Source organism: Cyprinodon tularosa, unplaced genomic scaffold, assembly GCF_016077235.1.
Source record: "Cyprinodon tularosa strain WSP-4 unplaced genomic scaffold, ASM1607723v1 ctg10, whole genome shotgun sequence".
Classification (NCBI taxonomy): Eukaryota; Metazoa; Chordata; class Actinopteri; order Cyprinodontiformes; family Cyprinodontidae; genus Cyprinodon; species Cyprinodon tularosa.
In genome coordinates this window covers 1,472,899-1,497,586 of record NW_024037782.1, presented here as the reverse complement: position 1 = coordinate 1,497,586, position 24,688 = coordinate 1,472,899, and the positions used below count along the sequence as shown (strand labels likewise).

Genomic DNA, 24,688 nt, shown 5'->3' with positions numbered 1-24,688 from the left:
ATGTACAGTAGGTGGCGGTATGCACCTTAAAGTTGCTTGTGATCCGCCATAATAGAAGAGAAGAAGAAGAAGAAAGGGGTGTGGGGAATGTAGTCCTTTGACAAAAGCGACTCTGTTTCTGTGTAGGGCGCATTGACAGTCTAAAAACTACATTTCCACCATATCTGGTGAATCTAACAGCGCTTGCATCAGCGTGGACAGCATACGCCGGCAAAGTTAGTCCCAGAGTCATCTTCTCATTCAGAGAGAAATAAAAACAGACACAACAAACCCCGAGAAGAGTTTAATAACAAGAAGAGCTGCCACCGCCATGATGGAGCTGTTTGTTAGTGAAGGCAACCCGCATTGTCTGAAGGTGTTAGCCGCTCTGGAAGTGACAGGAGTTCAATGCGGCGTTCATTTTATCAACCACGAAGGTAAAGCATGGTTAGCATAGTTCTTTTCTCCGTGTTTTAATTCGCTTTAACGATATAATACGTTCTCAAAATAAGAGTGGTGTTTTATTCGCAGACTTTCTAATTAAAGCTGAACCGAGAGCCTGGTAACAGCCAGCTGTTAGTGAAAGAGCCAAGCTAGCAGTGAAGCTAGCACTGTGTGTCAGTTCTAGAATGAATGAACAGTTACTCTGGCTGGAAGCAGCGAGAAAATACTCACATAACTTCTTTATTTGTTTTTAGTTGTCCTATTCAAAGAGAGCAGCCTGGCCTCTTTGTGTTACTTCTTAGTAGTAATTCAGTTATAACTTAATAGGTTCCACTTTTACTACAGTAACTACTTTTATTTTAACTTTTAGGGGTGTTCCGATTAAAATTTTGTTCATTTCCGATACATATTAAATAATGTATTAATAGCTTTATTAATTATGTTATAATGTAGAATATTAGAAAAAGGCTTGATTGAGTTATATTACTAAAACAGATAAAAATAGGTTATAGTCAATTAATTACAGAAACTTAAGACAGAAGCAGAGAGTTTCCATCAGTATGCACATATCAGAGATTTTAGGTGCTGGACAATATAACCCGTTAATAGCTTTTTTGGCTGATATCAAAAAAATATATCTGATCTTGACAGCCACCTGTAGTACTTTACATCACTATACATACTTCATTTTGTCAGATCAATGCAAAGAAAGTTTGATCAATCTTCCTCTGCAATCTTTGCTGGGATCTGCAAATGTATGTGCAGTATTCTTTTCTCTCACTGTCCAATAACAGATGCCAACTGCTGTGTAGTCTGTATAATTTTTACTTATGTATTATGTCAGTGCATCTCTGTAGTGCAAGTGCAATAATCCAAGTCAACTACTGTGTAGTCTTCCCTTAGCTCTCTACTGTGCAGATATTTTTTATATCTAAAGTAAACATATACCAGGACGGTTTGTGCTATATTGCCTGTTGCATTTTTATCTTTAATGGCAACTTGCTTTAACCCCGTTTGTACTAAGTAAATCCCAAGGGGATCAAAAACAAAGTTAAGTCTAAGTAAGGTGGCAGCAGAATGCTTTTTTCAGGTCAAGATTATATTTGTTTATATTTCAGTTTTTATTGCGAGAGACTATAAAAAAAGAGTCTGCAGTTACTCTTCCTAACCTTTGGTAGGAAGAGGAATTATGAATGATGAACACAAAAACTGGAGCAACTGCACAAAATAATAAAAAAAAAATTAACAACAACACATCAGCAGTAAGAATCCATTGTTGGAAAAAATTGTATGTCCCTTTTTAAAATGAATGAATGGTATTTTTATCTTTCTAATTCCAGAGAAATTGGTGCTTTTTCTCAGCCGTCCAGCGTTGCCCGCCCTTCTCCTGCCAAGCAAACAGCACATTTTCAGCTCCAACACTATCTGCAGGTGAGTAAATTGCTGGAAAACTTCAAGCTTATTTTCTATTCTGCAGTCTAGATATCTTTGAGTTTAACTGTTGTAAGCAGATCAAATTTTCAGTTATAATGAAACACATACTTCACTTTTTTTTATTGAAAAGTGACATAATTTGAAGTATGGAGTGAATCCCATGTGGGTTGTAGGTAACCATTGCAGTTTTAGTCAAAACTCCAAATTTGATATGAATACCTTTTTTTTTTCTGGCAGTCTGACTGAATCTGTCATATTTAGGTTCGTTAGGATAACCAAAGTATTTGTATCTGCTAAATTGAGTTTTAATGGGTGGCACCATTTTAATTGATTCCATAAATTCAGACATTTCTGTTCCTTTTATTTGAACAGAATTGCCTTTAATCTGAGATTACTTTCTTAGCTTTTCACCTTCACATTGCTCCTGATTCAAGTGGTGTAAAAGGTTGGTTTGTTGGTGCTAACTCCTTTTCAGCTCTGTCCTCCAATGTTCTGTGGGTCTGAGGTTAGGGCTTTATTTAGCCCACTTTAAATAAAAGGGACTTTACAGTCCAAGTAACTATTTTCTTTCCAATTTTCTGGTATGCTATGCACCAAAACGTATGGCCATTGTCTTCAGATTTTGCACATAGTATCTATTGCTTAAGTAGCCCTCTTTTTATCAAAATAGAGGGCTACTTTATCCGTACTGCAGTGAAAGACCTATACAACATGATGTCTAGCTGTAGAGCTGGACTGATAAGTGATTTTTTTTAAAGGCTGATTATTTTTACATCAGTCTGACTGATTCTTAATGTCCGACCAACTTCTGAAGCCGATTTTGCTTTTATTTCCTCCATTTACGTGATAAAAGTGAAACAATGATAAGAAATGCTGCAGGGTTTCGACGGTTCATTAAAAATGATTAAAAGTCATTAAATTATAATTTTTATAAAATTAAGGCCTTAATTTGCATTAAAATTAATTAAATGTGATTATCATGGTATTTAAAATGCTTTATTTAGAAAAAAAAACATTTATAAAAACTATTTTGTCAGATATGTTATATCAGATATAACTGGTTGCGCGTGTTTGCGCAGAACTGCTTCTGGTTGATCGTAAAGCCGTATGTTCGGAAAAGAAGCTCGAAGCGGAGAAAAGGGTAGAGAATGGGGAAAATGCAAATTTCAACAAAAGTGGCTGGAAAAGAGGAATTCGGGACATGGCTGCAGCCTGTTGATGGTAAAGATGACAAAGGAGTTTGCTCTGTCTTTATATATATATATATATATATATATATATATATATATATATATATATATATATATATATATATATATATATATATGAGTCATGGGTACCCGTTGATGGCATTAAAAGAGCATTAAAAAGCATCAAATTAGAGTTAATCATTCCTGTATAAAACCTGTGTTACACAAGTCCCAATTTAAAGAAGAGATCAAATAGAGGGTGCAGCAATGCATGCACTTCATGTGGTCCTAAGGCATGGCTGGTAAATGCACTAATAAATCAGTAAAGCCCTGTATGTTTGAACCAATTCCTATACTATAAAAAAAAAAAAAAACCTATCTGCCCAAATCATAGGCCAGCTTATGTGTCAGTCTACCTCTTCATGGCCTCCATGTTTGCCTCCAAAATGTATTCTTCTCTGGGACAGAGAAAACAATGTCTTGAGATTCAACCGTCATTTACTCTGATGTATTTTAGTTTGGACAGATGTACATTAGGCCTTCAAGGAGCTGGAAATTGTACCAAAAATAAGTGAGCCAGACTTTTGATGCCCACAGGTCTGTTCTTCTTATCTTGAGCTGCTTTATTCAGGCTGTTCCATTGTCCCATTAGGAAGCCTTGGCTCCACCCTAAATAAATCCAGAGCCTCGTGTTTCCTAAATTATTTAAAAATCAACCTATTTAGTCACAAAATTATAATATAAGTTTCTAGGATATTATTAATTGTTTAAAATTGTTGTAATTTGAATTTATTTAAACTTCTAAATTTGAATAGAAAATAAAAAAAACAGCTTTTTATTTTCTGAAATTTAGAAAGTTGAGGTAATTTTGATAATTCTAATGGACCTGTTTAAAAAATGAACTTGTATTGACAATTCTAGTGAGGAAAAATGTTATCTTTTCATTCAGTGATTGTAAATATCTCAATCGTACGTTTACATATCATTGCTGTATGAGCTTGATGTGCTTCATTTTCATTTCAACTGTATTTATACAGGTTGTTTAATTGAGGTCCAAGATCTCACTTCCTAGAAAGACCAGTTTCACACAGATTTGGTTTTTTTCTCCCCCCCACTCAGATATCTGTTTGAGTTAAATGGACCAGAATCCAGTGACCAGTGCAACCAATGGCTTGAGTGGGAAGCCACGGTTCTTCAGGTACATTTATTATGTTGCTTAAAATCTTTTTTTTTTTTTTTTTCATTTTAACACATCTCAACATGACTATAAACTGTGAATGAATGAGCTTCTGTTGTGATTTCATTTCCCAGCCTGCACTGCTACGGGCTCTTCACATGGCCGTGCTTCAGGGAAAAGGATCAGAGGTGTCCAAGGTCCTTCAGAGTCCTCTAAATGTCTTGGACCAAAGCCTTGGCAAGGGAAACATGTCATATTTAACTGGGGTACGGTTTAAAGTATATAATCAGACACTGATCATCATAAAGAAAACCCTCCACTTCCTTCTTAAAGCAGTAGCAAGGCTCAGAGTTGCGTTCAAAAGCAGAATAGTTCATGTCAGAGGCTGAACACAATTTAATAGGAATTCATCGTTCTGTTATCATCAGGTTTTTTTAACTAAAGTGTTACATTTTGTACTACTCTTATATTATTTTGGGTGATTTAATTCTGGCATTTTTTTCCTGTGTGGTACCTTGCTGCTGCTATGTTGAGAGCAGATTTCCCATTAGTGATTGATCTGTTGTTCTTCTTTTATGACATTCTCACACAGTTTTTTATGCTACTGTCATTAATGGTTGAGAGGTGGAATATGATAATAAATCGTTTTCCAAATGTTTTTTTTTTAATTATCCTGAGTTGGGGTTGTTTTGAAAGCAGGAGCTTAGAGCTGAAGCTGATGCTTCTTCTAAGTCAGGTGTGGTCTTTGAAAGTTAGAAAATGGTGGTGGCGCAACGACTAGTAAACTAGTAATAAATGACTCCCCATTTTTTGGTTTTAAAAACAAAAAGTGCATACTGCTTTTAATGCACGAAATGAAGAGAAAGGTATTCAAAATGTTGAAAAAAATATATATTCAGTTGTATATTTTGAACATTACTTTACCTGCACCGTTTCAGTAAGAACTGCGGCTTCTGGGGGCATTGCAGTTGTTTTTCCAACTGGGACAATCTGACCTTTATGCAAAAGGAAACATTAATATCCAGACTGTGGATATTAATGCTGGGCTGGTAGGGGGATTAGAAAATTCCTATGAATGCCATTAGCCTGCTCTGGGGCTCCACTGCTGTTAAAGCTGTCACACTTCACCCACCTGTAAAAATGGTTTTATATTGTTTAAACAGTTTAGTTTACACTAATGAATTTTTTTTGTGTTGGTTTGATTGAACTAAGCTTTATTTGACCATCCAGCAGCACTGCTTTGCCTGGGCAGCCTGTAGGACACTTGGCTTTATTGAGGCTGAAAGGAAAGGGATATGATTTAATAAACAAATAAAATCTTTGGAATTTTTATAAAAATTCTATCCTTTTGACTCCCCTGTATCCTTATTTTTTATTTTTCTAGACTGGTTATGAAGCCATTTCTTAAATAAATGATAATTTCATTGTCAGTATCAGTTATTTGTTGATACCGTTAATACACTATATTTTGCGTCATCTTAAATTTTGTTAATGAAGCTTTCCTGTGTTACAGAAAGATGTTTCAGTTGCTGATATTGTATTATGGGGTGCACTACACCCTGTTTTATTCAACTCATCTCTGGCTTTGAGTAAGTTAACTTTGTTTTTTATCAAACAAATGAAATATTTTACAATAATTTAATTTCCTCATTTTTTTAGTTTAAGTAATTCCCTTTCCTATCCTTAATATTATTGCCTCTTTTCCATCTGCTGTCTCTCTTTTTCAGGCGATCATAAGTTTGTGAAGGCCTGGTTTGACCGTGTTGCTGCCATGAGTGGTTGTCAGTCTGCGGCTCAGAAAGTGCTGCAGGGAAAAGGCCTGGAGGCCATGAAGAGCTACATGCAGAGACAGCCTGCACCTCAGAGCAGAGACACACAGCCATGCAACAGCAGCCCTGTTGAGGTATCGGCAAGATCATCACTTTGGCTTTTTTTTTTTTTTTAACAAACTTTAGGTGTCTCTACTGAAAAGTAGAAACTTCACATTAGAAAAACTTCACGGCTTACAGTAGTTGGGAAATGTCTAACCGTGGGGTTACAGGGAATTTATTTTCACCCTCTTAATATATAACTGCACTATTAGTATTATATGGCGTAACAACATTAGCAGGCAAGAGAGGTTTAAGTTTTATTGATAAAACTGCTGCAAAACCTGGCTTCAGTCTGCTCCAAATCAAGCAGTTGTATATTCAAAGGGAGTCCTCCCTGCAATGGTAAAATGTGGATTCAGTCTTTCTGTACATTAAGAATAGCAATATAAGTAATGTTTATTTCTGTTTTTGGGTTAGACTGAAGAAGGTGAGCGTGTTGTTTCAGAGGAGGAAATGGAAGCGGCAGCTCTGACCTGGAGGAAGGATATAAACGCCTGCTCTCAGACAACAGAAAAACAACATCCAATGTAAGTGATGTAAGCTCAATACTGAATGTTTTCTGCTGGTGGTGTTGTTTCAAGCTGGCTCATTTCCCATAGGAGAGGATGATATGTTTTCTTGCAACGAGCATTTAAAGATAGCGAAGAAAACTGACATTTTTTTATGTTTCTGTTCTTTTCTTTTTTTTCCTAACAGTATGCCAAAGGAGGGCATGAGGAACGTCCTGATCACCAGCGCCTTGCCATATGTCAACAATGTTCCCCACCTGGGTAACATCATTGGCTGTGTCCTCAGTGCAGATGTCTTCTCCAGGTAGGAATTTAAATTCCCTCTTTTTTTCTCTCTCTCTTTACGTTTTCTTTCTTACCACTACCCGTTCCTCCGTGTCTCCCAGGTATGGCCGCCTGCGGGGTTGGAATGTGTTGTTTGTCTGTGGCACAGACGAGTATGGAACAGCTACCGAGAACAAGGCCAGAGAGGAGGGACTGACGCCGAAGCAGATATGTGACAAGTACCATGCTGTTCACTCCAGCATCTACAGATGGTTCCAGATTGACTTTGACTTCTTTGGGAGAACCACCACAGAGAAGCAGACAGAGTAAGTTCATTTGGCTCTTTAAAGTGTGACTCACCTCATGGAAAAACCGAATCCTGCTCCCAGACAAACTTGGAAATTCCTTTCAAGGTGGTCGGTACCAAGAGATGCTGACTGGCAGGGCTAAGCGTAGGGATGTGCAGTGGGGGATTAGCGTGAGACACCAGTAGTTATACCACAGGCAGACCTTTTGAGGGGGAGGATTTTTACAGTAACGAGTAACGCATAGATTTCCCCCTATAGGCCAACCTGTTTAAATGTTAAAAGTTTTTTTGGGGGGGTTAGTTTAACTTTTAAGTTAAAAGATAAAAAAAAAAAAACATAAATGAGAAAAAAAATATTTAGTAACATGAAGCCTTTCAACAGCAATCAAAACTTCATTTTTTTATGTATTCCTATCCTGACCTTATTTGATAATTAATGCACTGGAAGGATCGGAATACTTCTAGTTATTATAAGATTACATAACGTTAATAGGATTACTGTAATATTATGCATCCTGCTGCAAAAGTTTATTTCTCTTAACCAGAAATTTTATTTGATTCTTTCAGCTTTTGCAACATATGAAAGTTCTAAGTTTGTCTTTGCTGTTTCTTTTCAATTGTTTATTTTGAAGGAGCAGTAATTAAGAAATGTAATATATATAATAACCAAAAGCAATATTTTTTGTCACCCATGATGGAAAGAACATTCCCTATAACAATTTTGTACTCCCTATGAAGAGTGTGTTACTCAAGGTGTTCCCCTTTCATACCTTGAGGTTGGATGCAGGTCTACTGCGGTGCATTGCATAGGCATGTTTACTTCCCTGAGCCAATCCTATGAGAATTCCCAGGGTAGCCAAAACGGAGCACAGCATCTGGTAGTTTATGTTGGCAAAAGAGCAGCAGCCTGCAAACATGGAAGCCAGCAAGAGAAGTGGTCCAGAAATAATCTCAACAAAACCTAAGAAGCATCAGCATCCTTCAATGTATTTGAACAGCAACTTACTGTGGCTCAAAGGTTTTCACTTGTAATCTTTAATTCAGCTGAGCTAAACTCATGTCATGTACAGAAAAATGTGCTTTACAAAAACATTTCAACATGATCAACATATTATACCACTTGGTATGATTTCCTTGTGTTAATGGAATATATGTTAATCTTCTAAATATGGAAGATATTTCATGTGAATACCATTTTCTTTCATAACTTCTAACATACTTTTTGGAAAAGATCGAAATTAGGATGGGATATATTGTCATAATGAAGTGGGTAAAATTATCCAAACATTGAAGTTATTCCACATGTTGTTCCCGTGTTACGTGATAAAATTTCCAGGGTTAGAACGTGTCAAAAAAATAGTTTTCCTCCCATTTCACTTGTTTTTACACAGTGTAATTATCACACATGGAACCTGCAGGGAAATGCCCCACATGTGATAGATATTCCACATGTGTTTTACAGATTGTAATATGAGTTTTAAAATATCGGCATATCGGATATTGGCCAAAATCCCAAAATGGTGCAATATATCTACATATCTGTCACAAGTGAAACATGTATAATAAAACATTTCATATGCAGCTTGTTTTAAGCCATGTTTTTGTAAACATTGAACTTTTGGAAAAGATTTTATACATTGGGAGGATGTTTTCCATACATACAGTATTTGATCATTGATAAATGAGAAAGGCATGTGAAAATCTTTCATCAAAGGATCCAAAGAAAAATGTTTGTCCATGATTCATAGATCAGCCTTCATATATTTTATGAAGGCTGATCTTTTTACATTTTATTATACATTTTATTCCTCTTAAATGCTTAGCCACAGTATGTTCTTTACATGTAATATTGCATATATATATAAAACGTTATTTTCTGTGCCATCGTAGCTTTCAAAATTATGGGTTTTTCATACATCAGGCATCTTTGCTCCAAAAAAGCTTAGACTTAAATCCAAGGGCTTTTACTCCAAAAATGCTAACGGACAGAAGTCTTATTTTTAGGCCTTTGTTTTTGATACAAAGCAACTTAAAAGGGCATCAAACAAGTCAAATCATGTTTTTTTTTTTTTTTTTAAGAAAGAAAAACAGCCCTTAAGATTAAAGACTTTTCACTTGTTTGAGGAGAAATGCTGGAGGCTTATCTTTAGATTTTAGATCTACCAGCCCACAAACAGACTATCGCTTCTATTTGACTGTGTTTTTGAGTTATTCCCGCCCATCAATAACTTGAACTTTCCCTCTTTGATATTCCACTACATGGGCGGCTTTATGTCTTTTTTCTTTTTGTTGACCTGTAAATTCAGATAAAAAAAATGTTTAAGTTGCAGCAAATTTCTCAACTGTAGTGAATATGGAATAAGTCTGTTCTAAAATGTATGTTGTATCTTAAGTAGCAGATGGTGGACTTGTCCCCTCAAAATCCTGTTGTCCTGGAATTTAATACTCCTTTACCTTTTAAAAAAAGAGGGGAAACATCCAATATTCCCACATTACTGGCAATATTTAAGTGTCATCTTTGTTTCCTTTATTCTAGGATCGCTCAGGATATTTTCTGGCGACTCCAGAAGAATGGGTTCCTTGTAGAAGACACGGTGGAGCAGCTTCGCTGTGAAAACTGTCAACGGTTCCTGGCTGACCGCTTCGTGGAAGGTATATGTCCCCACTGCAGTTATCCAGAGGCTCGAGGCGATCAGTGTGACAAGTGTGGGCGGCTCATCAATGCCGTGGAGCTTAGGGTGAGTTTGTGTATCTGAGGGGCTTCTGGAAGGTTCAGTCAAAAATTACCTTTTTTTTGTGAGTGTGTGTTTCATGAACAAGCAAAACAAAAGTTTACAGTCAGAGCAACAAAATCTTTTTTTAACCCTTTCAGCTCTGGGGTCCTTTTCAAAAATTAGGTTCAATAAACTTTAAATTGATTGAGCCTAAGTTCAAAAGCTCTTGAGCAGCGGCGGTTCTAGGAAAATATTTCCAGAGGGCAAGGTGGGGCCATTGTTTTTTTTATGGGGGCACAGAAAGAACAATGGAAAAAAAGGAAGTTTTTTTTTTTTTTTTTTACATTTTTGTTTATTTATAGCACCAATGAAACAATTATTTCTATTCAAACTATTTCACATATTGCACATGAGAAGAATAAACCTTCACAAACAGTTTTTGTAGACTAACACTCCTTTAACTTTGATGTATTAATATTGTAAAATCTGTGTAGGTATATGTTTGTTGTTGTACATGTACTGAAAATGTGACCTACAATCACATTTTCAATTCAGCAGTTTCTCATGCTTTTGCAAAGGCAACACCAAATCCTGTAACACTACAATAAAAGTGCTCTGCGTTTGTGGTTTCTTGCAAAATAGTCCACAAATGCATCAAGGTCCACAGCCTTTGCCCTTCTGGATTCAATGCTTAGCATCCCTAAACTGCTAAGACGTTCATCAGTAATGGTGGACCGGAGGTAGATTTTCACTCATTTTAGTTTGGAAAAACTCCTTGCAACAGCGAATTTGCACAGTCTATAGAGCTTGTAGAATACTTATTTGAAGGGTTCAATGAAATTGATCAACTCCACTGTATCAGAAGGGTTTCCAGTCTCATGACTCTTTATTTTTCTCTTGAGACCTGGGCTTTTGTTTGATGTGCATTTTTTATGTCTCCTTACTATTTGGGATCAGTATGACCTAATTTTAGTTGAAATTAAATTTTAGCTTTCTATGTGCTCTTGAACTATGTCAAAACCAATGCCCTCATATGAGGACAGTGGGTCTGTTTTTGCATATACATTTTTTCCTTGCCATTTGGGATCATAAGGACCCAATTAGCCTAAAAATGAAATTTTAGCTTTCTACAATAAGTGGTTATCTCAAAACCTAATGTCCTCATATGAGGACATTGGGTCTATCTGTGTGACGATAAGACCATTCAATCAATGTTATTATTTACATCTGTGTTTCACAGTATGTACAGTTACGCTGCTTTCTGTCCAGACTTTCACAATGAAGACACCATTGGTTAATAAAGTACAAAAGTTTATTTTATATTGCCAACAAACACAAAAGTGCAAATAAAAGTGCAGCTTTTGCATGGAAAAGTGCAAAGTTTATGAACTTCATTATGAACATGTCATAGTAAACTCAAACATTCAAGTATTTCTGCTTGCCTCTGTGAAAGGCTTTGCATGGAAAAGTGCAACGTTTATGAACATCATTATGAACGTGTCATAGTAAACGCAAACAAACAAACATTCAAGTATTCAAGTAGTCCTACTGGCCTCCGTGAAAGGCTTCATAGCAGTTGCGCCGACTTTGCAGGCAAAGGAACACATTGCATGTCAGACAGCGTACACGGGATTTCCCAGCGCAGCCTTGTTGTCTGCAACGCATTGGGTTCTTGAGATCAGCAACTTCCGGCAGATGAGCAGCAGAAGTTGTGCGCACTGAGATGTGGGGGATTGGCGTGACCAGGGCTCGTTGGCCAGGTTGTGGACAGCATGCACTCTCTTCCTCTGCATGTGTGACATCACACTTGTTGAGGAATACCTGAGCCACGTCCATGCGGAACGCGAGGAACGTCAAGATAGCCTTTCTTGGGGTACCCTGTTCTTGATGATCTCTGCGATACAGCAGCCAGCTGTTGGCCAGAGCAAGATCCATAAAGTGCATAAGCATGCGAATTGTCCACTTCTTAGTTCGCACGCTCATCCTGTAGTAGCTCATCATTCTGTCTGATAAGTCGACCCCACCCATCTTTGCATTGTACTCCTGTACAATATTTGGTCGTCTGATGGTTAAGTAGCATTTGTCCTTCTTGGACCACCGCTGGCAGGTATCCTCTGGCTCCTTAGCGTGGACAGCAGAGAGCATCAGGACCGGCTTGTTGTCAAACCATTTCACAACATTCAGTTTCCCATCTCCCCTGACAACTGATGCGGAGGTACCTCTGCCTTGCTGCTTCATGATCTTGTCACTTGGAAGCTTCTGCATTGCTTTTGGGATCCTGTTCTTCATGACTGTACCAGTTAGGTACACCTAAAAACAAAACCAATTAGATAATCTCAAAGTGATGTAGCAAGGAAATTTTTTTATGGCAGCCATCTTGACAGAAAACAGGGTAAGCCTGCACCCTGAACCAGACTGACACAACAATTAACCAACAGATGGACACAGATTGATGAATGTTATCATTTGCTGCTGTGAAACCGAAAAAGCAAAAAACAATAATAACAAACTGAACAGTACTTGGGAAACTATATAAAATATATACCTGCTTCTCCAGCATGGATTCCGCAGCTGATGTGGTGGTGAAGAACCTATCGCAGTACACCTTTGTACCAGGATGTACTGTTTTTGTCAGGCGTTTGAGGACCAGGGCTCCCAAACCCAATCCTTCTCCATCCAGCACCTGTGCAGCCAGTGCCTTTGAACCTTGGTAAACTTCAAAGTCGAGAACGACGCCATCTGCTGTTGCCAGGACAAAATTCTTCATGCCAACTGGATTTGGCTTTAGCGGCACATACTGGCGGAACGGACAGGCTCCAGTGAATGGTATCATCTGTTCATCTATTGAGACGGATTCTGGTCGGGCCTGAACATGGCAGCCTTTGAGTATGCGATTCATGAAAGGCCTCACCTTCCAGAATTTGTCTTTTTTCCTGTCATCAGGAATGTCGTCATCAATTACCACCTTCAGATGGCTCCTCAGCTTGAAGAATCGGTCGCGTCTCATTGTGTCACTAATGGCAGGGATTTTCAGGTTAGTGGACCAGAACATGCGGATTTGTGGGTAAGGGATGCAGGACATCAAGATGGATGCTCCAAAAAAGTGGTACATCTCTTCAACCGATGTGTTGAGAGATCTCCCACTTTTAGCTAATGACATAGAATTTGTACAGTCGGCAAGGACTTTCATCAGTTCTATGTCAACGTACTGTTCCATGTACTGCACCGGCGACATGTCTGCTCTCTCGTCTTGTTGTTCATCAGATCCTTGAAATGGGACTAAGACAGGGTTGAATGGAGCAGACTTCCAGTACTCTCTATTTCCATTTCTTGGTCCTGGCCTGCTACCTTGCACATCCTGGTCAGGTTCTTATAATAAAAATACAATACATTTTATTTGCAAAATACTCAACATTTTGAACGAAATAAAGTGCTACAGAGCAAAAACATGGGAATTAGGTTATGTCTCACCATCATTCTCAAGATGCTGTTTATGTTGTGGCTCACTCGCATCGCTGTCAGTATCTTCACTTATGTCAGCAGAATCAGGTTGATAATCAGAATCAGAATTATCAGGTTGCTCCAGAGTTGCTTCACATGGAGCGATTTCATCCTCTTCACCACCTGACAAATCTTCAATCTCAGAGTCATTTTCGATTGCTTTTAGCAATCGTTCAGTTCTCGAAAAGGACATTCTCCCTGTAATGATAAAAATGCACAATCTATTTCCTTGTAATAGGAAATAAAAACTTGCTCCACTGGCAAATTATTCTACTTATTTTTTAGTGAAAGTTCGTTGAAACAAGTGCTGATTGTCTAAAAACACGTTACTTTTTGGAGGATGAGTCTTATTTTAAGTGTAATAAGACTTATTTTGACTCGAAATTAGACATTTTGACTAGAAGTAAACACAAATGCTCTTGGAAAAATTTTACGTTTTTGCACTGAAGCTAGACCTGATGTCCTCAAATAAGTACGTCATGTTTACAGACATTGTAGCTTGCTAATATTACTCAAATATATCAAATAAGCATGCTATGTGAAGCTAGAGACATTGTTGTGCATAAAAAAACTAGTTTCAATCATAAAATTCGATTAGGATTTTTACCTTGTCCATGTTTCTGTCGGGAGCTGCCGTAGAAGACTTTCGCTGTCATTCCTGCCATGCTGGTTTTTTTCAAATGAGTGTAATTTCATTATGAGACCACTAGGTGGTGCAGGCAGGGCCCCCAGATGAGGACAATTGGTCAAAATTCTTACAAATTAAGTATCATGGGGCAGAACAGCAAAAATGTAATGTCCTCATATGAGGATGCGGGGTCTCAGGAGGTTAAAAGTCTTCTGAACTTATGGAGTTCAGGTCCCAGATCCTCGACATTGGCATCACAAAGACGACCAAATTCAAACAGTTGTGTCTTTTAAAAATGCATCACTCTTGGGGTTAACTCATCAGCTCACAGTTGGTCTTTGAATAACATCTGTAGGACATGTCTGAGGGCAGACAATCCATTATGTTACATAGGGCTATGAACGGACAAGCCTATCGTGTGTCTCACAGTTTTTGGAACTCTCTTGTGACGCCATACATTTCAGTTTGTACAGCCAGCCATTTGGCGTGCACATATGAGTCAGAAGTGAAAACATAAAGACTCTGAAACAACCCAAAGAATTCCTCTGCTTCTGGTACTGCTTTGACAGAATCAACTAGCACTAAATTAAGGCAGTGGGCACTGCAGTGGATGTAAAATTCAAATTTTGCTTGTTCTCCGATTCTCGCCTGGACCCCTGAATGCTTACCACTCATCAGCTCATTCATATGCCCGGCCTATAAGGTTGTTTTATAGTCTAGGCCATGGTGTTCCAATACGCGGACCACCGTCTTTGTTGTGTACTTTGCATTATGAATGGATGTTAGTCTGTGTTGAACAGCTGCACCATGATTTACAAAAGTTTCAAGGATTTCCCTGAATTATCCTCTGTTACTTCATTCCTGTGACTCATCGTGTCCTCTCTGTGCTATGTATTGTCTAGCTGTGAGCAAGATGACTGGAAGTATAGATTTATCTAACAGTTCTACCGATTGGGAGCATATATAGTAAAGAGAATTGGTCTTAGCACTGATCCCTGTGGTGCTCCACAGGTAACCCTGGAGTACGAGGAAGATTTACCATTAACGTGAACAAACTGAAATTGGTCAGATAGATAAGATTTAAACCAATCTAGAGCTGTTCCTTTAATTCCTACAAAATATTCATTCTATTCAATTCAACTCAAGAGAACTCATTCATTCATAACTCATTATTGTAACAACCAAAATTGTGCCGACCAGGTTTGCACGCCGATATGTAAGATCACACCTGCTGTGGTGGCTGGAAACTTTTGAGTTGTCCAGATTTTAGTTGACTCAGCCTTTGTTGAAAATGAGACTTTTTTTTTTTTTTTTTTTCGTGAGTAAATGAAGTTCAGTCTTTTTATTTAACACCTTTAATTTTACTGGAAGCTTGATCACTCGAACTTATTTTAAGCTCAACTTGTTCCTACATATCTTTTTACTTTTTTCTTACAAATAATACATTAGGAATTGGAAGGATAATCTGGTTTTGCCTCACTGAATTAAGAAGTTATCAGCCGAAGTGTTTTACATTCATATATTTTTTCCATACGCCTGTTGGTGGAGAAATGTTAGGAGTCTTTGCTGTATTTATTTTTAATTTTATGGAGATGTTTTTCTGTAAATGTTATATTGCCGTGACCTGTTATTGCTATCACTTCAGACCTGCCTGTGATCTGGACCTTTTTTAAAAGGCCTCTTGTTACCTTGATCCATAAATAATCCATGATCCACAATTTGGAAAAAAAATATATTTTTAAGTCTACAATTCAGTAATTTGTAAATTGATGTTGTTTCAGGAACCTCAGTGTAAAGTCTGCAAGCAGACTCCAGTAATCCGCTCTTCCAAACATCTTTTCTTGGACCTGCCAAAGGTAACGTTTAAGCTTTGCTTTACAATGCTCCCTTTTGTTTAAGTTTGTTTTTTCTGTGGAAATGTTTTAAAAACACCTGTTCATTTTCAAAAGCTCTACTATAAAGTTAAAAAATTTTTATTTATTTTTTTCGGGGCTGCTCAGTGGAGCAGTGGGTAGCACTGCTGCCTTGCAGCAAGAAGGTCGTGGATTCGATTCCTGGCCTGGGGTCTTTCTGCATGGAGTTTGCCTGTTCTCCCTGAGCATGAGTGGGTTCTCTGCGGGTACTCCGGCTTCCTCCCACAGTCCAAGAACATGACTGTTAGGTTAATTGGCTTCTCTAAATTCTCCTTAGGTGTGAGTGTGTATGTGAATGGTTGTTTGTCTCTGTGTTGCCCTGCGATGGACTGGCGACCTGTCCAGGGTGTACCCCGCATCTCGCCTGTAGACAGCTGGCGATGGGCACCAGCACCCTTCGCGATCCTACTTGGGATTAAGCGTGTCAGAAAATGCATGGATGTGTGGATATTTATTATTTATATTTTATTTTTTTCTTGTTTTCTTGCCTTTTAATGCAGCTTGAAACTCAACTGGAGCAGTGGTTGGAGAAATCAACCAGCTCAGGAGACTGGACAGCAAACGCCAAACAAATAACTCGCTCCTGGCTAAGAGATGGACTCAAGCCTCGCTGCATCACCAGGGACTTGCAGTGGGGAACGCCAGTACCTCACCCTGACTTTAAAGAGAAGGTTTGCTTTGATATTTTCAGTAAAATACAGCAACAAAGCTCAGTGTGCAGATGGGCAGAAAAGCGTCTCTTTTCTTTTTGATGTTACTGGATTCATCATATATGGTTGGTTTTCACAGATTGTGTTTTATTTGTTTGAGAAATTGAAAAATCTAAAAGACGTTAATTCCTTCTGCTAAGTATTCTTAGATTTTTGAAACTAAACTATGATTTTGCAAAGGATGGTATGGAGTTTGAAATTGCATCAGCTATTTAGGAAGTACTGTCTATATTTGAGCTTAACTTATTTAGCTCTCAGTCAAGTCATAGATGTTTCTTTGGTAAGAAAAGAGATCTGAAATATATTCTCACATGAATGTTTTAATGAATTATCTTGAAGTTCAGATTAATCTGGATCTTGCACAATCACTAAAAGATTATTTACCCTAATTTAAAATGATATTCAGAATTTTCTTCTTTACTCTAACCATAAATGTATGTCTTTGTTCTTCTGCAGGTGTTCTACGTGTGGTTTGACGCCCCTATTGGCTACCTGTCTATTACTGCCAACTACACCAGCGATTGGGAAAAGTGGTGGAAAAATCCGCATCAGGTACCAGGCTCTACTGAGCCCTACAAAGGACTAATGCACAATCTTGACACAGATATTTGTCCTCGTTTCCACCTAGAGTAGACCCAGTTGTATTTTGCATTTCCCCATGTGGGTTTTTTTTTTGTCCCCATCTGTGGGACATGGAGTTACCAACTAAACCCTGAGGTTTAGCAGATATTGAGGTCATTTGTATCCAGAAGATTCCCAATCACATATAGGCACTTGCTTTGTAAAATCAATGAGCTCAATGTCGATAAAAAAAAAACTTCCACTTGTGAGTGACTATTGGCATCTACAATCTATTTGAGGTTTTATTTTTGTCTTATTCGTGAAGTGGCCCAGAATAACTTGACATTTTCTCTGCAGAATAAAAATCATATATTAAGCTCATGACTCACTTATCTTCCTCACACATTAACCAATTGGGGAAACTGACATGTTGACGTAATTACATGGACACCAGTACACTGAACTGACCTGTACTGTGACATTCTGTCCCTTTTAAACCTCTTTGATTCATCTCATCCCTCCTCATGTAAAACCCTGGGATTGAGGCTCTAGAGTGAGTGTGTTAGCCTGTAGGTGCGGGGGTTAGATAAGTCCTCTTTGAACTGGATGATCTCATGGTGATCTAATATGATGTCATCCTTAAGACGCAGTGTTGTCTCTACCACCAGGTGGAGCTGTATAACTTTATGGCAAAGGACAATGTGCCATTCCACAGTGTGGTGTTTCCCTGCTCCCTTCTGGGAGCCCAGGACAACTACACTCTGGTTAACCACCTAGTTGCCACTGGTGAGCACTTCCCATCTCTGATCAGGTTCATCCAATAATTTATTTGCTAATGTTATTTACATAAATGGCTGACTTCCTCCTCCTACTTTAATTCCTCAGAATATCTTAATTACGAGGACACCAAGTTCTCTAAGAGCAGGGGTGTTGGTGTGTTTGGAGACATGGCAAAGGACACGGGCATCCCCTCAGATGTATGGCGGTTCTACCTGCTGTACGTCCGTCCAGAAGGACAAGATTCTGCTTTTTCTTGGGCTGATATGGCTTTAAAAAACAACTCTGAGCTGCTTAACAATCTGGGAAACTTCATCAACAGGTAATGACGAAAAACTTTAACAAGGATCTCTTTAAAACTGAAAACAGAACAATCTTTCAGAGAGCTGCAGAACTAATGTTCATCTAGATATTCTGTGATGCAGAAGCTTTTTTTTTTTTAAATAAAGCTTAAGTTACAAATGTGTTTTTTATGTTTGTATGACACACAATAACTTGTGTAACTGAAATGAAAGAAAAAGGATACATAGTTTACAGATTTCCATGTTACAGCTCACACAATTATTCAGCCTCTTTTTGACCCAACTGTTGCATTCAAAAGCTACATAATGCAAATTATCATTGAAGGATTTCACTATAGGAATGCAGAAAAAGAGTCGAAGAATTAGTGTTTGTATTTCATTAGCACATCAAAAAATATTTAATCCTTATTGCAGAGCATATAAATAACAATAAAATACAATGTATGATATAATATAAAAGGCTTTGACAAGTTAACAGCAAGTTTTGGGGCAGAAAAGAGGTGGCATTCATTAAAACGTAAATGTAGTTTTAACGTCCAATTCTTAATTGCAGAACAGAGCAAGGATGTGCATAAGCATACAGTAGGAGAATAAATAAATTTTTACACTTAACTAAAAAAAGAACAGTTGAATACATAAAATTTTGGCAGAGATTCACTATTTAGAAGGTCAGAGACTGAGAAAATTAGCTTAACCTACAATGGATTGGTTTAGCTTAAACACCCTCCATAGGTCACCAGTTTGTTACCTACTTGAACATTCATATTAAATGATAATTTAGGGAGACAAATAAACCTAATGGTTGTTTTTGGACTAGGAACCAAATCACCACATGAGTAGGGAAGAATTCAAACACAGGCTGAGAGTTATAAATCAGGACCTTGGCACTGCTAGGCCACAGTGCCACCAAGTACACCGCTCTCCAACCCACTTTAAGCTCTCATAACATAAATTGCAGGTTTTGGTTGTTGTTGGTTGGTATATGTGTAAAACTTTGATGAGTTACACAAAGCTCTTTTTCACTTTAGTAGTTTTACTTCACTGCTTAGAGGAAAACTGGGGCAATGCATCTCAAGTTGCTCACTCTCCCTATAAGGGTTTCACTCAAAGTAAACATGCAGCAATACTGTCATCAAGTCCAATTAACAACTTGCGCTGTACTCTTTGGAAAAAAATCTGTTACATCAGTCACTATTACAAGATGTGTACCCCAGGTTTCTAAATTCATTTTGGATGGCGTCATTTAGCCCTAATTGCATCGCCTCAAATGTTTTTTAAAAGATCCATGTTAAATCCCACTTCAAAGATATTTCTCAGCAGCTTTTTTTTTCAGAGTACCTTGATCTTCAAAATTAGTTACGGGCAGCAATGTTAATGTCTAATTGGTTGAAAAATATCTTGTAGATTGCATCCTGCCTTAGGTGGAAAGAGTTCTGCTAATTCAGAACTGAATTTCTGACCTTTCCTGATCCAATCTCGGAGTCACTACATCATTTTGTACAGTTTAGACTCAGATTGCTAAATAATCAGGGCTGCAATTTGATCTGTTTTATAAGATTTTAGGGCACAGTCTGGCAAAAAAATAAAAATGGGGAGATAATGTATGCAAGAGTTATAGTTAAAACAGTTTCAATAAATAAATGGAAAAGGCATTTCTTTGGCATTAAAACCACAGTTTACTAAAACCACAGAGCCCTTGTTTCTGGTCTAAAAGGCCGGTTTAGATATGTTAAATATTAAACACAGTGTTGCATCACACCAAAAAGGGAAAAAAAAAAATAAACTACACATGAAACTTTAAAAAAATGCTACAAATATGACTTGATTCAGGCAGTATGCTAAATCCAGCAAGGCAGTGTGGTTGATATGACAGCAAAATGTATAATTTATACACAGTTAGCAAGTCAAGCAGCATGTCCTTCAATGGTTTCACCCTTACCTCTTTTTTTTTTTCCTCTCAAGGTTTTTATGTTCATTTTTCATTCTGGTCCTTTTCTCTTTTTTTTTTTCCTACTATGTTTAATATGTTCTGAACAAACGTCCTGTCTCTCTCAGGGCTGGCATGTTTGTGACCAAGTTCTTTGGAGGATGTGTGCCTGAAATGGAGCTACAGCAGGAAGACAAGAAGCTCCTGGCTGTGGTGGGCTGGGAGTTACAGCAATACATCCAGCTGATGGACAAAGTCAAGTAAGATGTTTAAATAAAGCAGAACTCATCTAGTTTGGAAAATGTTTTAGAGCGCTGTGTTAATACGGGTATTCACTCTTTGTTTAAAATATTTCACCAGGATCCGCGATGCCCTGAAACACATCCTGAACATTTCTCGCCATGGTAACCAATACATTCAAGTCAATGAGCCTTGGAAGAAAATAAAGGGAGGAGAGTCAGAAAGGTAAGATGGAAAGTAATGAGATGATAATTTCTTTCTGGCTACAATATAATGATTTTTATAGATCAACAATAAAACATAAAAAAAGTGTTCTTTTTTGTGCAACAAATATAGGAAAGCGCCGTCCAATTCAATTTCAACATTAGGTCTTCTTTGGTAGGAGTCCTTTTGCATCCCACAGTTTAGATTTCTGCTCAGATTTTGCTCCATGCGCTTAAAAATGTAGAAAATCTTCATTTGGTTTTAGCCTTTTTATTGATAAGTGCAAAAAGGAAGAGAACAGAATTTGAACTCTTCCGTTTCCAGCAAAGCTCTGAAGGTTTTAAGTTAGTTATACATTTTTGGTTATAATTATGTCATTCTTAAAAAAAACAAAAAACAAATAAGTGATTCCATTGAAATACAAGTAATTCTTGATAATAATGACACCACCAAAGTAGTTTATATGCTTAATTTATTTTTTAAATTGTCAACAAATGTTGGGGTTTTCTTCCTTCGAACCATGAGACTCTTATTTTAATATATATTTATATGGACATATCCTTAGAACAGCAGACTGATGTCACGTTTAGCATAATTAGTTAATGTTGGAGATTTCTGCAGCTCCTTTGTTGTTGCTGCTGGCCTCTTGGCAGTCCCCCAACCTTTGCCCAGCTCGGATTTACTTAAATCTTAGAAAAACATCCGTTACTGCCAATATGGTTACTAAAGGTACGACTGATTAGGATAAAGCAGTTCTAAAACCTCAGTCAATATGCAAAAGTGTTACTCTATGAAGACCGGAATAAATAAAAAAATGGTTTATAAAGGCCAAGGCTTGCTTTTATGTATATTTCTTTCAGATTTAATGAGTGATTATTAAATGATTTTAAGTTCTTTATTATTTAGATAAGGTAATTTGGTTCTGTTTAAAAAAAAAAAAAAAATTTTTTTATTCGGCGTGTCTATGTTCAGAATCTCAAACTGTAGCTCAGCCTGTCTTCATTTTCCCGATGTGTTTGATTAGCTGATGTGAATGGTTTGTTGTTTTCAGGCGGCGCGCCGGCACCGTGACGGGGGTTTCTGTGAATATCTCCTGCTTGCTGTCGGTTATGCTCCTGCCTTACATGCCAGCGGTCAGCCAGACTATCAGGGATCAGCTCAACGCTCCTCAGTCTTGCATCAATACCATGCTGCTAGGCCCCGGCTCCTTCGTGTGCGCCCTGAGAGCGGGTCACCGCATCGGCACCGTGAGTATGACCTCCACTAATGCGAAAAAACACGAGTGGCACCTGTGCAGACACACAAACCTGCTGTACTGTCGAAGCAGGGTGATACAATGAGAACGCAACAGTCTGTCACGATTTCAGGACTGTCGAGAGTGTTGCAGATTTGTGAACACACACCAACTCACACACACACACAAACTTTTGAATAATGGGTTAGGCAGTGTGAGGAGGCCTTCAACTACCAGCAAACAACACATTTCTCTCAGGCCATTTGAGAAGCAAGATATCACTAATTGTGGTATCTTGTCTGAGCAGCCTGCACATGCTTCATTCAAACACTTAGGCTGGCATGTCTGGTGAGAAATGAGTATGAGAAAGACAAGAGCATAAAAAGCTTATGTAGACACTCCTTCATTGTAGTGCAGTATTTCATTAAGTATGACCTAAAACTTACATAAAAAATCTCTCTGGAAATTATTGACTTTCTTGCGTAATCCACTTTATTCAAAGATGAGCTCTGTTAGCCTTGGGCTCAATGCCTTTTTTTTAAATTCCTGCATATGTATCGGTTTTAATGTTCGTCTCTCACTACCTTCCCTGTTTCCCAATCTTTTTTATTCCCAGGTCAGTCCGTTATTCCAGAAACTGGAGGCGGATCAGATCGAAGCTTTGAAGAAGAGGTTTGGTGGACAGCAGGTAATTTGACGTTTATGATGCCTAATGGTCTGCGCATGAGCCTAGTCTGGTTATCTGTTGATTTAGATTCATTATCATTTATGAAAAGTGAAATAAAAATATAAAACGTGTAGCTGTTCTCAGACTGTCATCATGGATTAGAATTGACTCATAATTGAGGTGGATTTTTTTTTTTTTTAAACAAGATGGGGAGAAAATGTGTCTAAAATGCATAAATTATGAATGGTGCATCCATCATATAGATAAAAATAATCCTTGTTAATCCTTGCCTCCAGCCAGAAGACGAACCATCTAATAAGAAGGTATTGAGTGGCGTTTGTTTGTGAAGAGTGGGTCCACACTGGTGCTGCTTGTCATTTTAGATTAGTAAATGCCATTAACAGTTGCAGCTAATTTAATGTTTTGAATTTTTACTAATCTTGGTTTGATTTGCCGTTTGCCAGCTTACAAATCGCAGAATCTTACAAACGCGTTTGAGTAATTGCAAAAACAAATCAGGATAAATAACCACTGAAACACCTGCCTCACGTCTTCATCTGTTTACACTTTCAGATCACTGCCAGCAGTCAGCAGCCCGCTGTTGTTCCCGCTCCTCCCGCTGTTGCTGAAGTAAAAACGGGGGTCGGAGCGGACCCAGAGAAGGCTAAGCAGCTTGCAAAAGCTGTAGCGGAACAGGTTAGATTGCTAGCATGTAGCTAAATCTTATTAAACTAGGTCCGAAATAGTTTTTCCAATATTCCTTTTTTTATTTTTGTTTTCCTGTCTTGATTAGAAAGTTCTGTTGTTCATGTGTGATACACATTCAACGGTAACATTTATTAGCATTTCTGTTTAGGACCGCTTGTATTTTTCCTATTACAGTTATGAAATGTTTTATTTAAAAAAAAATTAAGGAACCTCTTAATTTGATATTCAAAAGTCCTTTCTAAACCAATGGTTTTAATTGCAAGACATTTACTTTTTCTAACGAAGATGATTTTTTATTTATTACAGGGCGACAAGGTACGAGCGCTCAAATCCCAGAAAGCAGAGAAGGATGTGATCGCAGCAGAGGTTTCCAAACTTTTAGATCTTAAGAAACAACTGGCTCTTGCTGAAGGGAAGAGCCCTGAACCTGCAGCTCAGAAAGGCAAGAAGAAGTAAGAAAGAAAAGCGAAATGAAGGTTAGTCAGTGGAAGGGAGAATGGAAACAAGATGTACAGATGAGGGTATTAGCTTAAGGCTAAGCCGTAACAGGATCTAAGACAATGTGGTGTTGGCACCGAGGACTAATGAAATGCTGGATTGGCCGGCGGGGAAATGAAAACGCACAAAGAGACAGTCAAATGAATACAGATACAGAAAGGGAGGATTTCTCCAAATCCCTACACCAAGAGACACTGATTTTTATACTCTCCCTGTGTTCAAGTCAGCATTTGATATTAGAATTTGGAGGGCATGTTTGTATGTATTCAGATGGTTTTTATATCCTCTGGGGGAAAAAAATCTTTGTGCAAATATCCATTTGATTTCATAAAATAAACTGATAAAGCAAAGGAAATTGCCTTTGTTGCCTTGATTTGTGTTTAAACAAAAACAGGTTTGACAAAGAAAAAAAATGCAAGAGTTTGATTACATTTTTATTGCAAATTTGTAATTACAATAAAAAAAAGAATTGTATGCCATGAGTGATAAAATCCATGCATATTTAGGAATTACAAATAATTTTTACTACAATAAGAAATAAACAGTATGTTTGAATAATACAGCACAAGCCATAACAGTACAATTGTATTTAAGAGTATATTACAGTTTATATAAAAATAGTAAATCAGAGTAGAAGAACTAATAAACATTTCTGCCTCAGATTCCCATAATAGAAAAGCTCAGCATTAAAATGATAGGCAGGTTACTTGTTTTATCTAAATACAAGAACAAATGAGCCATGGGTTATACAAAGTTAAAAAAAGGTATTTTATTTTTCTTTTAAAAAATCTCATACTCACACTGCACTGGGCACTTTCTAAACTTTCCTGAGCTCCGAAACTCTCCCAAAAAAATGGGGCAAATAATCTCTGTGAGCCTGATTGTAGCCCTTAAAATTGGGGAGTTACAATTTTATTGCAGTATGGTGG

General features: G+C 37.7%; 2 protein-coding genes across 3 annotated transcripts; one reads left to right on the top strand and one right to left on the bottom strand.

Annotated features, from left to right (window-relative positions):
• The first annotated feature begins 159 nt into the window (after positions 1 to 159).
• mars1 (methionyl-tRNA synthetase 1) lies at positions 160 to 24,114 on the top strand. Of its 2 annotated transcripts, XM_038296183.1 has the most exons (22): positions 160 to 416; positions 1,764 to 1,854; positions 4,167 to 4,245; positions 4,359 to 4,490; positions 5,738 to 5,813; positions 5,952 to 6,127; positions 6,513 to 6,622; positions 6,792 to 6,908; positions 6,991 to 7,194; positions 9,712 to 9,913; positions 15,800 to 15,874; positions 16,432 to 16,602; positions 17,098 to 17,193; positions 17,871 to 17,988; positions 18,088 to 18,301; positions 20,337 to 20,468; positions 20,569 to 20,673; positions 21,704 to 21,899; positions 22,503 to 22,574; positions 22,850 to 22,876; positions 23,127 to 23,249; positions 23,568 to 24,114. In XM_038296183.1, exons 1-22 carry the CDS (start codon positions 311 to 313, stop codon positions 23,715 to 23,717), a joined length of 2,772 nt encoding a protein of 923 aa, XP_038152111.1. In that variant the 5' UTR covers positions 160 to 310; the 3' UTR covers positions 23,718 to 24,114. The 2 variants fall into 2 exon arrangements, with proteins under 2 accessions (XP_038152111.1, XP_038152029.1); XM_038296101.1 differs by lacking the exons at positions 160 to 416; positions 22,850 to 22,876 and having other exon boundaries at positions 1,718 to 1,854.
• Positions 11,184 to 14,219, bottom strand: LOC119790643 (piggyBac transposable element-derived protein 3-like). The gene is made up of 4 exons (XM_038296301.1): positions 13,998 to 14,219; positions 13,361 to 13,588; positions 12,435 to 13,258; positions 11,184 to 12,199 (listed from the first exon to the last, which is right to left on the bottom strand). The coding sequence occupies exons 1-4, from the start codon at positions 14,053 to 14,055 to the stop codon at positions 11,435 to 11,437; spliced, it is 1,875 nt and encodes a 624-aa protein (XP_038152229.1). The 5' UTR covers positions 14,056 to 14,219; the 3' UTR covers positions 11,184 to 11,434.
• Positions 24,115 to 24,688: the final 574 nt, after the last annotated feature.